At 42.1% G+C, this 17,772-nt stretch overlaps 1 protein-coding gene across 3 annotated transcripts in view; it reads right to left on the bottom strand.

The window, feature by feature from the left end:
* Positions 1 to 17,772, bottom strand: part of STPG2 (sperm tail PG-rich repeat containing 2) — a 538,570-nt gene that overhangs the window by 379,302 nt on the left and 141,496 nt on the right. For all 3 annotated transcript variants that reach the window (XR_004540512.1, XM_033957447.1, XM_033957456.1), the window contains exon 7: positions 14,285 to 14,392. Coding sequence is in view for 2 of the 3 variants with exons in the window: in XM_033957447.1 (XP_033813338.1) it covers positions 14,285 to 14,392 (108 nt within the window). In the remaining variant the exon portion in view is untranslated. The remainder of the gene's footprint in view (positions 1 to 14,284; positions 14,393 to 17,772) is intronic.

The following is a 17,772-nucleotide window of genomic DNA, read 5'->3' as shown; positions in this document are numbered from 1 at the left end:
TCATATTACCCCTGAGCCGTCTCTTCTCCAAGCTGAAGAGCCCTAGCCACTTTAGCCTTTTTTCATAAGGAAGTCGTCCCATCACTTTAATCATTTTCTTACTGTGTAGCAGCAGCAACTAAGAAAGCAAATAGAATGTTAGGAATTATCAGGAAAGGAATTAAAAACAAAGACGAAAATGTTATAATGCCCTTGTATCGCTCTATGGTACAGCTACACTTCGAGTACTGTGTGCAACTCTGGTCACCGTATCTCAAAAAAATATATAGTGGAATTAGAAAAGGTACAGAGAAGGACGATGAAAATGATAAAAGGGATGGGACGACTTCCTTATGAAGAAAGGCTAAAGTGGCTAGGGCTCTTCAGCTTGGAGAAGAGATGGCTCAGGGGTGATATGATAGAGGTCGGTAAAATATTGAGTGGAAAGGGTAGATGTGAATCACTTGTTTACTTTTTCCAAAAATACTAGGACTAGGGGGCATGCGATGAAGCTACTAAGTAGTAGATTTAAAGCAAACCAGAGAAAATATTTCTTCACACAATATGTAATTAAACTCTGAAATTCATTGCCGGAGAATATGGTGAAATCAGTTAGCTTAGCATGGTTTAAAAAAGGTTTGGATAATTTTCTAAAAGAGAAGTCCATAAGCCATTATTGAGATTGCTTGGGGAAATCCACTGCTTATTCCTAGGATAAGCAGGATAAAATCTGTTTTACTACTTGATCTAGCTAGGTACTTGGGACCTGAGTTGGCCACTGTTGGAAACAGGATACTGGATTTGATGGAACTTCGGTCTGTCCCAGTATGGCAATTCTTATGTTCTTAAATATTACAGAGGGAATTGCATCAAACAAAATAAACTTTCTGCATGACATAGATAGCAGCATGAAATCCATATGAATAAATTTCAAGTGTGAAGACAAGGACAGAAAGAGCAGAAAGATGATAAAATGTTTACAGAAATTAGGAAAGTTGTCAAATTGGGCAACAGTGTGATAATGGGTGACTTCAATTACCTTACATATCCAAAAAGAGAGTGGGATACTAATCACAGAAAATCCAAAAAAGATATCCAACATTTGTGAAAGAAGGAAAGAACACAAAGATGTCACAAAGTTGTAGAGAAAAATAATAATAATAATAATAACTTTATTTTTCTATACCGCCAACAATCTTGAGACTTCTAGGCGGTTTACATTGAAAGAGAGCTGGACAGTCATTGAATTACAGTATACAGAATCATAAGATGTAGCGAATTACAATATTCAGAATTTCAAAAGTATACGCAGGGGAGGACATGTTAGAAAGAAAAGAGATTGATTTAGAGATTGAAGTAGTTATTATTTAGGTGATATATCTATCGAATAAGGCAGTTTTTATGGCTTTTCTAAAAGCATTATAGGTCAGTTTAGTTCCATTTATGTAGTCGTCTAACCAGTGTTGTGTGTTTGCTTGGTACATAAAAGTTCTATCCAGAAAGGTTTTGTATTTACAGCCCGTAATGCTTGGATAAGCAAATAGTTTGCAGTTTCTAGTTTGTCTTGTAGGGCTGTAAAGTACGAAGTGTGGTAGCAGGTAGGTGGGAGCTAGTCCCCAGACCAGCTTGAAACAGATGCAGGAGAACTTGAATATTATTCGTGCCTCCATTGGCAGCCAGTGCAGCAGTCTGTAGTAGGGGCTAATATGGTCACTTTTTTTCAATCCGAATATCAACCGGACTGCCATGTTCTGAACAATTCTAAGTTTCCTCACTGTTTTTTTGGGTATTCCCATATAAGCGATATTGCAATAGTCCAGTGTAGAAAGCACAAGCGATTGCACTAGTAGTCTAAATGATAATGGGTCAAAATATTTTTTGATAGTCTTTAACTTCCATAGTGCCAGGAAACACTTTTTTACCACTATGTTTGTGTGTTCGATCATTGTCAAATGTGTGTCTAAGGTGACTCCCAATATTTTTATTGTTTTAGTAATCGGGTAGTCTTGATCTTTTATATGTATCGTTGTTTTGGTAATTTTGTCCGTTGGGCTTGCAAGGAAGACTGTTGTTTTTTCTGTGTTTAGTTTTAGTTTGTAGTTGATTGTCCAATGTTATATTTCGGACATAATATGAGAAATGTATTCCGAGGTTTCGTTTGTTATGCTGTTCACTGGGATTAAAATGGAAATGTCGTCTGCATATATATAGTATATTAAGTTTAGCTTTTGTAATAAGTGTCCTAAGGATGATATGTAGATGTTAAATAGTGTCGGCGACAGTGGTGAACCCTGTGGTACTCCCGAGGGGTTTTTCCAGGGTTTTGAGTATGTTCCACCACTAACCACACGATATAATCTCTTTGTTAAGAAACCCTGTATCCAGTTTCTTACTCTCCCCGTAAGTCCTATTTCATCCAGGCAGTGTAGCATTATTTCCTGATCAACAAGATCAAAAGCACTACTGAAGTCTAGTTGTAAAATCAGCGCACTTGTTCCTTTGCTGAATAAGCCGTATAGGTGATTAAGGATTGAGGCTAGGACTGCTAAAACCTTTTCTGAATCCTGATTGGTGTTCATTGAGTATGTTAAATTTGTCTAGGTAGTTCACTAGCTCTAGGTTAACCAGTCCTTCAAGCATCTTGGTGAACAAGGGGATGCTTGCTATGGGTCTGTAGTTGGTTTTCTGGGCTAGTGAGTTTTTTTATTTTTAGGGATGGGTGTGATCAGTATGTGGCCCATTTCCTCATGAAATGTTCCCTCAGTAAGAGTGGTTGTTATCCAGTTAAATAGGTCCTTTTTAAACTCTAGTATGGCTGCTTTCAAGGTCTTGGAAGGACATACATCCAGTAGGCAGTTTGATTTGGTATATTTATTGAATAGGGTTTGGAACTGGTGCCAGTTTAGAGGTTCGAAATGGTTCCAGAGCATGTCTACTCTGGTTTCATTATCGTGGGGTCTAAACTGGAATTTGAAGTTGGGTGAGGGTGAAGGTATGGTTCTTCTTACGTCTATGATTTTTTTGTTGAAAAAAGTGGCAAGTGTTTCTGCTGAGGGCATGCATTCATTTCCCTGTAGCAGGATTTGGGTAGTGTCTGTTAGTTTGTTCATCAACTTGAACAGTTCTCTGCTATTTGTTTTGGGTGTCTCTATTATCTATGCGTAGTGTTTTGCTCATTTTTCTCTAATTCGGTTTCTGTAGTTTTTCATTTTCTGTTTCCAATGTATTTTGTCTTCCTCTTTGTTTGTTTTTTGCCAGGTTCTTTCTAGTTTTCTCAGCTCTTGTTTTAGAGTTAGTAATTCAGAGTCGAACCATTCATTTCGTTCCCTTTCTTTCTTTTTGTATGTTTGGAATGGTGCTATTTGATCTAACACTTCTTTGCTAAACTTTGCCCATTTAGTTGGGAAGTCTTGTATTTCCTCAGTTTTGAGTTGTAGTCGTAGTGGGTCCAGAATTCTATTGGATTTATAGTTTCTCTTCTGGTGATTGTGGTTGGGTTTGTTCTTTTATGTTGAATCGATTTTTATTATCAAATAACACAGAACAGACCAATATGTCAGAACCACAGTAACAGAAGAAAACATCAGAAACAAAATAGGAGATCCAACAATCCCACCCACACCACCCCCCCCTCCCCAAACCCCCTAGTCTGAAACGAGAAAAATTGAGTGCAGTAGGCTTGGACTCAGATAGCCCACTGCCCAAGACAATGAGTAACACCATCACGGAAAGAAAGAAGAAAGAGAGTAAAGACGAAGAAGAAAGAAAGAGAAGTATACCTGGCGCCCCTCAAGGATGGAAAACAAGCCCAGGTCTCAGAAAAAGTCACAAGGAATTTAGAATGTCACTTCTAGCCCGTGGTGATAATGAAAAAAGGTAAGAATCCCAGATCCGAAGAAAGAGCCGCCTTCGTCGTAAGCTAGAAGACGCATCTTTACACTCCAGCAGCAGCAGAGCATGCAAACGATTCCTCCAGTCCCAAAAGGAGGGAGAAGGTTCCCCAATCCAAACAGATAGAATTACTTTCTTCCCCAAGACCCCCACCCGTCTCATAAACTGCCGCTGACCCGAATCAGACAAGCGGAAGGCCTCATACTTATCCAGCAAGAGACCTGCGGCAGAAAAAGGTAATGCCGTGCCGAAGACGCCCTCCACATAAGAGACAACCTGCCGCCAAAAACGTTTGATTTTCACACAAGACCAGAAGGCATGGATAAACGAATGAGGTTGCTGGAGATACTTAGGGCATAAAGGAGAGTCCGTGTAACCCGAATAATATAACTGACTTTTCGTAAAATAGCCCCGATGAAGAACCCGAAACTGACACTCCCGTAGATCTGCATTAACGGAAACTCCCGGGATTCTTGCAATCAAGGAAGGGAGATCTAACGCGTCCCGTGCTATCCCCAGATCCTGGCACCAACGGGCGTGGAGGACAGCGCGGTCAGCCGGACCCAATAATCGATGGAAGTCCTTATAAAGACCCGAAACTGTAAACCCATCTTCCAAGTAGGGATCCAGCAGCGCCGCAAATCTGTCCTCAATAGGAAAAGCCAAAGCGGCTCGGGGGAGGGATCGAACATAATGATGAAGTTGCCGAAACGCAAGAAAGTCGCCCACAGAGAAAACACCCGACCGGACCATAGCATCCCAGGACAGTAAAGAACCATCTGCCTGGAGAACATGGGTAAGTAACGTTAAGTCCCGGGATGCCAATTTACGAAAACTAGCAGTCTCCATGCCCGGGCTGAATTGCAGATTCCCCTGAATAGGTAAGTATCTAGTAATCGAGGGAGTACCATTCCAGGAGTCCAACACATAAGACCATATAACGCGTAGCGAGTGCAACAACAAACTCCCCCGAAGAGCCGCCGGCAAGGCAGAACGGGGCGTGTGCACCAAAGACAGAATATGCCAAGGTGCAAAAAATTCCTTCTCATAAACTTTTGGAGTAAAATCCTGACGATCCGAAAGCCACTCCCCCAAAAAACGCATCAAACAGGCAGCATTATATAACCGAAAATGTGGTAACCCCAGTCCCCCTCCTCCCCACGCACCGAGCAGATAACGCAGCGCCACCCGTGGTTGCCGCCCCCCCCCCAACAGAATCGAGAAAGCAGAGAATGTAACTTAGTAATATCCCGTTTCAAGAGCCATAAAGGGAGCAACTGCAAAGTATAAAGCCATTTTGGAAAAAGGACCATATTAAACAAATTGATCCTACCTGACAAGGACAGAGGAAGAGGAGACCAACGAGCAAACCACTCAGCCGAAGAACTGAACAAAGAATCAATGTTAACACGATATAACTCGGACGTACGAGGCATCAGCAGAATCCCTAAATAACGAAACGAAGACGAAGCCCATTGAAGGGGATAGGGTCCAGGCCAAGAGTCCCGCAAAACCGAGGATGTAGCCAACGCCAGAGATTTATCAAGGTTAAGCTTAAAACCCGAATAGTCTCCATATTCTTGAAAAGTGGTCATCAGATTGGAAAGAGACATTGCGGGTTCCGAGATATGGACCAGGAGATCGTCCGCAAATGCCGAGATTTTAAATTCGGAAGAACCAATTCGAATACCCGAAATAGCTCCATTAAGCTGAATATCACGGATCAAAGGGTCTAACGACAGAGCAAAGAGCAATGGGGAAAGGGGGCAGCCCTGACGCGTGCCACGACATATGGGGAATGAAGGAGAACAAAGTCCATTGGCCCAAACAAAAGCTGTAGGAGAGTGATAAAGCACCCGAATCGCATCCTGAAAAAAGCCCGTAACGCCATACCGATTTAAAACCTCAAATAAAAAATTCCAAGAGACCCGATCGAAGGCCTTTTCAGCATCGAAGCTGACCAATAGAGAAGAAAGTTGGGTTCTCTCCACGAATTCCAAAGACGCCAATATAGATCTAATGTTTTTCACACTAGTACGCCCCTGCACAAATCCCACCTGAGGGGAAGCAATCAACTCAGGAAGAACACAAGCCAATCGATTAGCCAAAACCTTGGCGAACAGCTTGGCCTCCACATTCAGCAGCGAAATGGGGCGATAAGAAGAAGAGAGGGCTGCATCCTTATGGGGTTTCAATAGCACAACTATTTGAGCCGAAGTGAGTGACTCTGGAAGGGTACCCCCCTGAATGGCTGCTGTGAAGGTATCAGCTAAGACTGGAGCCACCTTAGGAAGCAGGAGTTTATAGAATTCCATCCGGAAACCATCTGGTCCGGGGGCCTTTAACAAGGGCCCCTTCTGTATGACGCCTGCCACCTCCTCAGCCGTTATAGGGGCATTAAGTTTAGCTACCGCCCTATCCGACAGGCATGGAAGGGAGAGGCCATCCAAATATGCCGTGCCGTCCATTAAATCCGATTGCTGTGAATAAAGCTTCCTATAATAGTCAAAAAACACTGCATTAATCTCGGCATCCGTCCTGACCAAACCCCCCCCTGCCGATCGAAGTTGCAAGATATGTGTACGTCCCGCCGAACGACGGACCACCTTTGCCAGAAGCGCCCCTCGTTGATTCCCATGGCGAAAAAATTTGTATCTATAATAAACGAGCGACTTGACTGTTCTAGCATGCAGCAATTCCTGAAGCTTACACTGGGAAGCTAAGAGCTGGGAACGCAAAGAGGGAGCGTGAGATATACTATAAAGCCGACGGAGGTTACCAATCCTACGTTCCAACTGTAAAAGCTCCCTATCCCGAGCACGACGTTGATGGCTGGAATATGCCATAATCTCACCGCGGAGGACCGCTTTCGCAGCCTCCCAGAAAAGCGTAGAATCAGCCCGATGGGCAATATTATGGAGTTGATAGTCAGACCATTTTTGAAGCAGGAATTCCTGAAATTTCGAGTCCTGATACAAACGAAGCGGAAATCGCCAACGGAAGGATCCCGGTGGAGAGACATCCAAATGCAAGAGTAACAAAAGCATGGCATGATCGGATACGTCAAAGGAACCAATCGTGGCCGATTCAATCTGAGAGAACAAAGCGCTAGAGGGCAGCCAATAATCAATCCGGGATAAGGACGCATGGGCTCTAGATATATGAGTGTAGTCACGCTCTCCTGGGTGAAGCGTCCGCCAAACATCAATAACGTCCAAGGATGAACAAAGTAAAGAAATACATATAGTAGGATGCATCCGATCTTGGGGAGCAGGAATTGATTTATCCAGCAAGGGGTCATGAACACAATTAAAATCCCCCCCCACGAGCAAAGGCACATCCGACTGTTGGCCAAGAAGGCGAATAAGTGAGGAGAAAAATCGAGAGTCATAGTTGTTAGGAGCATAAACATTACAAAGAATCAGGGGCCGACGATTAAATAGTGCCTTGGCGATGATATACCTACCTCCAGGATCCGTCCACTGCTGTTGAATAACAAAGGGTAGCCCCTTCCGAATCAAAATTAAAACCCCGGCCTTACGGTTGCTCGCAGGTGCCCCCAAATGCTGACCAACCCACCAGGTCTGAAGTTTAGCATGCTCCGCCGCTGACAGATGCGTCTCCTGCAGGAAGGCCAAATCAGCTCTCTGACGGTTCAGGGCTCTCAAAATCTTATGTCGTTTAATAGGCGAAGTGACACCATTTATATTCCAGGAAATACATCTAAGAGGCTTCATAAGAAAAAGGATATAGACAAAAATCAGGCAAAAATCCAGAAAGAAAACCGAGAGCAAGGCCGTCCCAGCCAGCGACCAGCTCCCAGAACCTCAATCTAGACCCGAGCATCCACCAAAGGATAAAGGCCAACCACAGGGCACCAGGAATACGGAAGGAGAAAAAGAAAGGAAGAAGAAAGAGAAAAAGGAAAAAATAGAGAGAGAACAGAAGAAACCCCCAGCATATCCACTCCCCTACCCCTCCCCCCGCCGCCCCTTCCCCATCCCTCATGCGACCCACTAGTGGTCCAAGGGTCCTGTGGAACAGCTCCCAACTCCCCCTCCCAGCAAACCAAACCAATAAGAACCACCCCCAGCCACTCACAGCAATCCCACCGATACACACCCAAACTGAAAGCACCCTTAAATCCCACCCAACCCATACAGAAACAAGTCCTATAACACGCGTGATGTCCAATAGCAGGTTGAGCAGTAAAATGGACAACCACAAGTCGTAGCCATGTATTGCTCTAAATCACTATATAGTGGCTTAAAGAGCCTCCAGATGTGCCACCAAAACCACCCACCCAACATGCAAACATTCCCACCCTTATCCTTTTCATACACACCACTCCCTCAACCGGTCAACAACTGCAAGAAGAAAGTACCCCCCCTTCCAATAAAGAACATAGCATCCCCTTCAACACAAACAGGCTCTCCCCCCCAACCATCCATACAGTCCCCGAAAGACGGAAAAGAAATGTCCCACAAAAGTCCATAGCAATCCATCGCCCCAGGCTCCATGACAAGGCCTGCATGCCAGCAAAAAGAAGACACTGCAACGATCAGGCCCCCGCATGAGCAGGCCAGCAGGTACGAAGGCCCCCAGGAGATATCAAGCTGAGGCAGTACATAGGGCTCTGTGCATCAAACTATTTCAACCTAAAACAGAATAACGAACTCCAAAGCAGTCAAGGAGCCGGGTCTGGTGCCTGCATGGAATGTAGGAATCGAAGAGCTTCAGCCGCCACAGTAAAGAAGCGGGTCTGACCAGCATGTCTGATCCGCAAGCGGGCAGGATACAGCAGAGCAAAAGGAACTTTCATCCGATACAGCTGGGAGCAAATGGGAGTGAATTCCTTCCGTCTGGCTTGCAAAGCAGGAGAATAATCTTGGAAACACAGCACCCTGGAGTTGTCATACATCAGGGGCCCCGAAGTACGAATAGCTCGCAGAATTTCTTGTTTATGGGCTGAGTTCAATAACTTGAGTATGACAGTGCGAGCTCTCGAGCCAGGCTCACCCAGCGGGCCCAAGCGATGCGCGCGTTCTATTCTCAGGGGACCATGCGCTGTTGATAGTGTTAAAGAATGCTGCAGCCAAGTTTCCAGAAAGGAATGGAGCTCACCATCCTTCACAGATTCAGGCAGGCCAATCAATCGCAGGTTCCCCCGGCGAGACCGGTTCTCAAGGTCCTCAAGTTTAGCTTCCATGGCGACAAGCTGAGCCCTCATTTGCTGGTGATCCCCTTCACGTTGCTGCACTCGATCTTCCAGAGTGGTGAGACGCTGCTGGTAGGAGGAAAACTCTCCCTGCAACGTTTCCAGCCGAGTGTCCACAGAGTCCAATTTATCCACGATAGGCTGTAGTTTTGAGGTCAGGGATCCCTCCAGCAACAGCTTCACCTCTGCCACAATCTCGGACACCCATGCGGTCGGCGCCGGGAGCGGCGGTGGAGACTCGCAGTCGGCCATCTTGGAGTCACCCAAGCGGCCGCGATCCCTCTCCCGGCGGGGCAGCCTACTTGTCATAAAGCCCCGAAATCTGCCAGACACCACTAAATTGCAGCAGCGATGTAATCGCCGAAATGCAGCGGCGAAATCGCGGCTCTCCGGGGTCAAAAAAAGCTGATGGTGGGAACGGGATCGGGAGCTTACCCCACCGACGTCTGCTCAGCAGCTCTTTTATTTTTTGGTTGGGGTGATTTTTTTTGCCAATGTAGATCAAAATTACATATGTAGTGATCTGACCAGATGCATTTTTCCCAGGTCCCTATGCTGTGCTTGATCTTTGGGTCAGGGATTTCTTTTTGTGAAAAGGTAACTATGTCTAGTTGGTGGCCCTTTTCTCTGGTTTTGGTATTGTGAATCCGAGAGTTGTTAAAAAGGTGTTAATTTCTATTATGTTTGATCTTTCAGTAAAATAGGAGTAATGCAGTTATTGATAATAGCTCAGCACTGCAGGCTCACTTTCAATCACAACTCTAGAAAAAAGCTCCAGATGGAGCGATCAAAGAAACCATAACTGATTTAATGAGTCATTCACAGTTTCACTGTACTGGCCATGTGTATTTTCATGTGTATGGCTTAATCTTTGAGGTAAGCATATGCAGGCAAAATCAACCAGGTAAATCAGTTAACTCGGTTATGGTTCCTTTGATCACTCCATCTGCTACTTGGATAACTGTGGTAATTCTAGAGGTAATACACGCCGATGAGCTCTGACCTCCCAGGATACGTGCATTTATCAGACCAAAACCAATATTGGCTCGCCCAGCCACTTGACCTTATTAATGGATGAGATAATTTAATTTAAAGGAGGTTAAGAACTATGTTTTTTTTTTTTTAATGACTTCATTTACCTCAAAATTGACTGAATAAATGTTACATCAGGGAGTGCTAGGGAAGTAAAATTCCTAGATGAAATAAATGGCTGCTTCTTGGAGCAACTGGTCCAGGAACCAACAAGAGGGGGAGCTATTTTAGATTTGGTCCTTAGTGGAATGCAAGGCATAGTACAGAAGTATAGTCCTTGTACTTAAACTACTGTATAGTCTTTGTATTGTCCAGATGTACTCCACTGTGAATGTTTGCTTGTAGGCAGTTCTGAGCTACTGGGAGGACGGGATAAATATCTAAATAAATAAAACTATATTGGGTCTGCTGGGAAACAGTGATCATAACATGATCAAATTTTGAGCTGATATCTGGAGTGATGTTACTAAAAAAAATCTACTATACAGCATTTAATTTTCCAAAATGCAGCTATGAAAAAATGAGGAAAATGTTTAAAAAAGAGCTAATAGGATTGGCGGCAAGGTTAAGACTTTAAATCAGGCATGGATGCTATTTTAAAATACCATCATGGAAGCCCAGACCAGATGTATTCCATGTATTAACAAAGGTGGAAAGAAGAGAAAAAGAGACAGCATGGTTAAAAGGTGAAATGAAAGAGTCTATTAGAGCCAAAAGAACATCCCATAAAGAATGGAAAAAGATTCCAAACTGAAGAAAATAAGAAGCAATATAAATACTGGCAAGTTCAATGCAAAGCACTGATAAAGGCAGCTAAATGATATGGAAAAAAAAATTGCCAAAAAGGCAAAAACTCAAAGAGCTCCTTTTACTAAGCTGTGCTAATGGTTTTAGCACGTGCTTCAATGCCACGCATACTAGACGCTAACACCTCCATTGAGCTGGCATTAGTTTTTCCATGTAGCGCGGGGGACAGCGCTTAAAACGCCAGCGCAGCTTAGTAAAAGGAGCCCAAAGTAACAACTTTTTCAGGTACATCAGAAGCAGAAAGTCTGAGGGAATCTGCGGGACAATTGGATCATCAAGGAGCAAAATAACAGTTTATATACCGCAGGACCATGAAGTTCTATGCTGTTTACAATTATTAAAAGGTATTACAGATTGAGTGGAATAAACACAGTTCAGAGTTAGTGAATAACAGTTCTAAAGATCATTTGTTGAGGACTAAGATTGTATAGGTCAGTTACCTAAGTACTTCAGGAACAGGTATGTTTTTAGGCGTTTCCTGAATTCCCTATAAGTAGTAGGCACGAGCAGTTGTTCCAGGTCTTTACCCCATAATGCTACTTGATGTGAGAAAAGATGTTGGTGATGACTTTTAAATTTATAACCTCTAACCGGTGGAGAAACAAAGTTCAGATGTGAACTTCTCCTATGTCTGTTGGTAGTGAAAGAGAAAAGGTCTGTTATATATTTAGGGGCTAAGCCGTAAAGTATTTTGAAGCAAAAACAACCAAACTTGAACTTCACACATGCCTCCATCGGCAGCCAGTGTAGAAGTCGATAGGAAGGTGTTACATGATCAAACTTCTTCAGTCCACAAAATAGCCTAACCGCTGCATTTTGTACCAGTTGCAATCACCACATATTTTTCTGGGAGAGTGCCAAGTAGACGATGTTACAATAATCGAGTTGGCTCAGTATGAGGGATTGTACCAGAATTCTAAATGATGAGACATCGAAGTAAGCTCTGATGGACCGAAGCTTCCAGAGGTTGAGAAAGATCGTTCTAATCAAGGAGTCTACCTAGTTTTTCATGGTCAGACTCTGGTCCAGTGTTACTCCCAATACCTTCATAGTGGGTTGAATAGGACGACTAAGGTTATTGATGCACAGTGATGCTTTAGTGTCAAGTTGGTGTGGCGATGCTATAAAAAATTTTGTTTTCTCTGGGTTTAGCTTTAGTTTGAACTCAGTCATCCATTGCTCCATCCAATTTAGTACCTCTGTTGCTTTGGGGATGACTTCTGAGATAGAGGTATTGAATGGGATAATTATTGTGAAGTCATCAGTGTAGCTAAATAGTTTTATCCCCAGCTGGGATAGTTGCGCACCCAATGAGGACATATAAACATTGAAGAGCAGAGGGGATAATGGTGACCCCGGTGGCATGCCAGATGAATTGCTCCATGTATCAGAGAGATCGTAATTGAAACGGATTTGGTAGGTGCGGGATATAAGGAAACCTCTCCTCTGATTCCAATTGCATCTAGGCATTGTAACAGTTTCCCATGGTCCACCAAGTCAAAGGCAGAGCTCATGTCAAATTGCATGATCAGGGAGTTGAGGCCCTTACTAAACAAGTAGTGCAAATTATCCAGGATAGCCGCAATTACTGTCTCAGTGCTAAACAGAGGCCTAAAACCAGATTGAGTTTCATGCAAAAGAGAGAACTGGTCGAGATATTCCATCAGTTGGGTGTGTACCAATCCTTCTATGATTTTCACAATGAATAGAATGGATGCTACTGGTCTATAGTTGGTTATTGATGTTGATGATTCTTTATGATTTTTTTTGGAATTGAGGTTATTATGATATGACCATTATTAGTGAGGAATTTTCCATTGGTTAGGTTATTGGTTAAATAATTCAACAGTGATAGTTTAAAGTCTAATGGAGCTGTTTTCATAATTTCTGGGGGACATGAGTCCAGGACACAGTATGATTTAGAGTATTTGTTATATAACTTGAAAAGGGGCACTGAGGGAGGATAAGGCCATAGCGAAGAGCTTGAATGAATTCTTTGCTTTGGTCTTTATGGAAGAAGATGAAGGAGACCTACCTGAACCAGAAATGGGTTTCAAGGTAGAGAGTTATGCAAGGAATAAATTTAAAACAAACAGAAGGATTATTTTTTTTTTTTGTACTCAAAAGAATAGCTAAGCTCTGGAACTCATTGCCAGAATATGTGGTTACAGTGGATAGAGTAGCTGGGTTTAAGAAAGGCATTTAGCATTTTAGCATTTAGCGTGTGCTAAAACGGCTAGCGCACCTTAGTATAAGGACCCCCTAATCTGATAAAGATTGTACATGCTTTAATAACTAGTTGATTAGATTATTGCAATTTCTTGTACAATGGATTAAGAATTGTTTTGCAAGATTGCAACCAGTGCAAAATATTGCTGCTAAATTGATAACTGGACAAAAGAAATCAGATCATATTACACCTATGTTAGTTAATTTGCATTGGTTGCCTATTACAGGACGAACTACTTTTAAAATGTTATGTTTTGACTTTTTACTGAAAATTTTTGTATTGTGGAATGAACACTATAACATGGATAGTAAGGAGAGTCAGAATGCTATAGTTAACAGCTATTTATTGAGGTCTTTTATATAGATAATGAGTGGATTTGATAATGAGGGTTGCAATTAGATGATTTATTATATTTGGGATGGGTCCTATGGATGTGATGGTATAATTAGTATAAGAATAATTGTTGTTGCACAATGAGATGTTATTAAGTTTGTAACTTGTTATAATGAGCCGTTTTTAGAATTGTCAACCGCTATAGTACTTCGGTTATTAGCAGTATGTTAAGTATTAAAATCAAATCAAATCACAAGGAGTTGAGGAGCAGCTCAGGCATTGTATTTCCTTGACAGGCAGGGCTTTGGCATTCCTGCCAGCCATTTAAGAAGATGCTGCAAGTTTGAAGGGACCCAAACCCAAAAATGGGGAGGTCCTAAGCCCCCAAAGGCCTTCCTCCACCCCCACCCTTCATGGCTATTCCACTGGTTTGAATAAATTAGCTGTATGCATTCTATGCCACAAAATCACTAATTTATATATAGTATGTGTTATAATACCTCTTATTATCATGCTGACCAATAGGGAGAGTAGTTTTGAAAGATCTTCTAGGTAGGCAGCCATTTACCTGCATGAAAAAAATGTGCTTAAAATTGCCTACCCCTGTATAAGTAAAATTGCACATACTGACTGTAGCATTACCACTTTTTATATGCATCAGAAAAGAGTGCAGGGTGCAGGGAGTTCAGCAGAGTAAGCCCCTGTATGGATATTCAGGTGCAGCTATTCCCTGGACCTATTAGACTTTGCCTCAAAATTCATGAACTACTATAATTGTATTCTCGTACTCTTACATTAGAGTTTGACAAAAACGGAACTTGTGGAATATCTGCAGGTGATTTCACATTCCCTTGCTTCTCAAATTGACCTTTTATTTCATATTTCCCTGGTCCTGGAACACCCTGAGGAACATAAACAGAGAAACATTATAACAGTACACGGCTGGAAAAAAATAATATAAAATACATGCAGTAAAAGTCACAAAAAGAGACATTTTCAAAGGCATTTCCTTGGGTAAAACAGTGCTTTAAGTACAATTATAACCTTTTACAAAACTGCCTGCCTAACATGCAGCCTGTACAATAGTGTGCAAAAGTCTGGAATAATATTGATAGAAGCTATCCCTACTGACATGGGTCCCATATCTAAATGGTGTTGATTTGGATGTTTCTAACTTGGATATTTTTGTGGTCAAAAATGGCGAATAAAGCTAGACGTTCTGGCAGTCTAGATGTTTTAGTGGCCAAGACATCCACGTAGGCGATTTTTGAAAAAAAATTACAGTCAAACCTTGGATAGTGAGTAACATTGCACCCGCAGTTTAAGCACGCACAACATACGCACATCTCACGTTGAGCGCGGCTGAACGTAATAAAAGCATCACACCCAATTGACCCGCAGTGACTATTCAAAACAAGTGAGATCTTGCAATACAAGTACGTACAGTACTGTATTTTCTATTAAAGTTTTTGGGATGTGGAACGAATTGTCCAAGTTTCCATCATTTTCCTATGGGGAAATTTGCTATGATATATGAGCGCTTTGGTTTACGAGCATGCTTCTGGAATGAAATTATGCTCGCAAACCAAGGTACCACTGCATATGGACGTCCCATTTGAAAATGGACATTGTCCTGCCTTCGAATTTGGACATCTTGCAGGAAATGTCCAAATTGGACTTAGATATTCTATCAAAATTGGCCCTTCATATTACTCTAAAATTATCCCCTCTTCTACGAAACCACTCTAGCGTTTTTTAGCGCAGAGAGCCACATTGAATGGCCCGCACTGCTCCCAATGCTCACGTGAGTCCCCGTGCTAGAAACTGCTAGTGCGGTTTCGTAGAAGAGGGGGCTTGTATTTATGTCTTATTTCAGTCATTTTGCCAGATTATTATAGCACCATCTGCTTGATAATAAAAGTAAAATGTTGATTTCCTTGTACAAAACTATCTGTATTTAATGACAGTATCCCAGATGTAGGTAGGCTTTCTAGTGTCCAATTACAATGGTTGGATGGCTAATACTTAAATGTGTACTATCTATTTTAAAATATAAAAACGTTATTGCATCTGCAGCATTCATTTACATAATTACAACATAAATTTTAGTTTATTTAAGAGGTATGGTACACTCTGAGGATCTAATCACAAGTAGCAAACCATCTATTTGTGAATAAAATGAGACTTAATTAAATTAAAGTGCCATTACATCAACTCAACATGGTAAAGGATAGTATACAGACAGAGGAGACAGAGAAGCATCAAGGAGATTGATCAATAACACTATTGTAGACAGCTTACCTCAGATGCTACAGTTTTATTATAAATGGGTTTAAGCAGAAAATTAAATAAAGGTGCTTCTCTGGATAGTTGCTGCCTTAGCATATGTTTTCTAGCCACAGAAAGGAACACTTTCAATGTAAATTTAGCATGTCAAGCATGAAAAAATGTCACTGCAAAAGAAGTATGCTTCTTTTCTAATTGCATTGATAAGAAAATGTCCTTGTAGCTGAGTAAATCCAATAAATAGGTAAAAGCTTTACCATTTGCTGTCTCTTTCCCTGCTGGGCTAGTCTGACATCTGTTAGCCTGCCCTGAAGGTAGAGTATATTGTTTAGGTTACATAGGTCTTAAAAAGATGTCAAGTTGTACCCTGAAGCACCCTTAAGTTAATGTCTTATTAGGCAAAAAGGGACATAAAGAATATACAATAAGAAAACATTTACAAGTACACATCTATCCTATTACTTACATAACTGTAGACAAACATAACTTTGAAGTAACATTTTCATGGTTCTTATTTTCAAAGTATTTTTCCTTAGGTAGAAAGGAATTTCATTCTGCCAAAGTTGAAGATATGAAAATAAATGTGCAGGGATAATCAGATGGACCCATGAATAAATAAAACTATTTCAATCTTGAAGTGAAAAAACAGCTATAGGAATATATGTAAAAAGCCTTTTTTTATTTGCAACCAAGAGTTTTATGATATTTGAGTCCTGCTGTTATTGTCAGTCAGAGAGTGCATTATGGTGGCAATTTTAGAACCATTCACATAAGTGAATGCAACTAGTTAGAGGGTCATTTTATAAGGAACCGCCTACGTCTAAAAAGGCAGTTCTATAATTAGGCATCTTAGGAGAATATGTGTTACATTTTTACCTTTTCTCTTCTTTCTTCTTTCCTATTTTATTAGAGTGAGGGTTTTTTTTCTTCTTTCTTTTAACTATGTACAGTAGTTATATTGTAAACTACCTAGGTGACTTGTCTTATGTAACCTTGACCCTTGATAGGCAATGCATGTCTCCAATTTACCCATGTAACTTACAGAATACAATGTTACATACTTTGCATGATGCACTTTGGTGCACCCATTTATGCCTGTCATCGTTCTGGTTTATGTGGCAGCGCCCAAATTTAGGTGTGCCAGTGCAGGTTTATACACCATTATAGAATAGGCATCCCTAGTGCAGCATTGGAAGAAGGTGTCCTATTATAGACTTGCCCTCTAAAAATGGAAATAATTATTGATATTTTAATCACTTATGAGCAAAAATTATATCTTATAACAGATATATATACACAACTATTTGTATCTGCTTTCATGTAAGGAAAGATTTCTATTTGTACAGGTAATAGATGGAAGTGGGAAAGAAGTGGCAAATTCTATAAACGGCGTCCCAATTGTAGGCGGTGGTAGGCATCCTCTTGCTGTCTAGCCAGCCAATCTGGACACAAGTTTTTGTTCTTTTTAAAGTTATAGGCATTTTCGCGAGCCTAGGGAGGTGCTTAGGGCCGCCTAAGGCTAGGCGAGGGTGTGGTTTCATCCGGAAGCGGCCTTAGGCGAGCTTAGGTAGCCCAGGCGTCTCTCTAGGGCTGCAATAGGTGCCGGAAACGTAGGCCAGCAAAATGCTGGTCTATATTTCAGATAGATGCGGCTGCTGATCCAATTACGGCAGGGAATCTCCCTGCTGCAATCAGATTAGCGGCTGCGGCAGGGAACCTGTCCCCCCACCCCCAAAGACTACCAGCAGGAGGGATGCCCAATCCCTCCTTCCAAAATCCCTGAAGCTGCCCCACCCCCGAATGTCCGCAGCAGGAGAAGTGCACAATTCCTCCTGCTACTACCACCCCAAGACATCCCCCGGCAGGAGGGATGCCCAGTCCCTCCTGTCGGAAATCTCCCTTCCGAGACATCCCCCGGCAGGAGGGATGCCCAATTCCTCCTGCCGGAACCCCACCCCCCGAGATATTGAAAACCCCCCACCCACGCTGACACATC

This window comes from Geotrypetes seraphini, chromosome 1 (assembly GCF_902459505.1).
Source record: "Geotrypetes seraphini chromosome 1, aGeoSer1.1, whole genome shotgun sequence".
NCBI lineage: Eukaryota > Metazoa > Chordata > Amphibia > Gymnophiona > Dermophiidae > Geotrypetes > Geotrypetes seraphini.
This window is presented reverse-complemented; position numbering and strand designations above follow the sequence as displayed.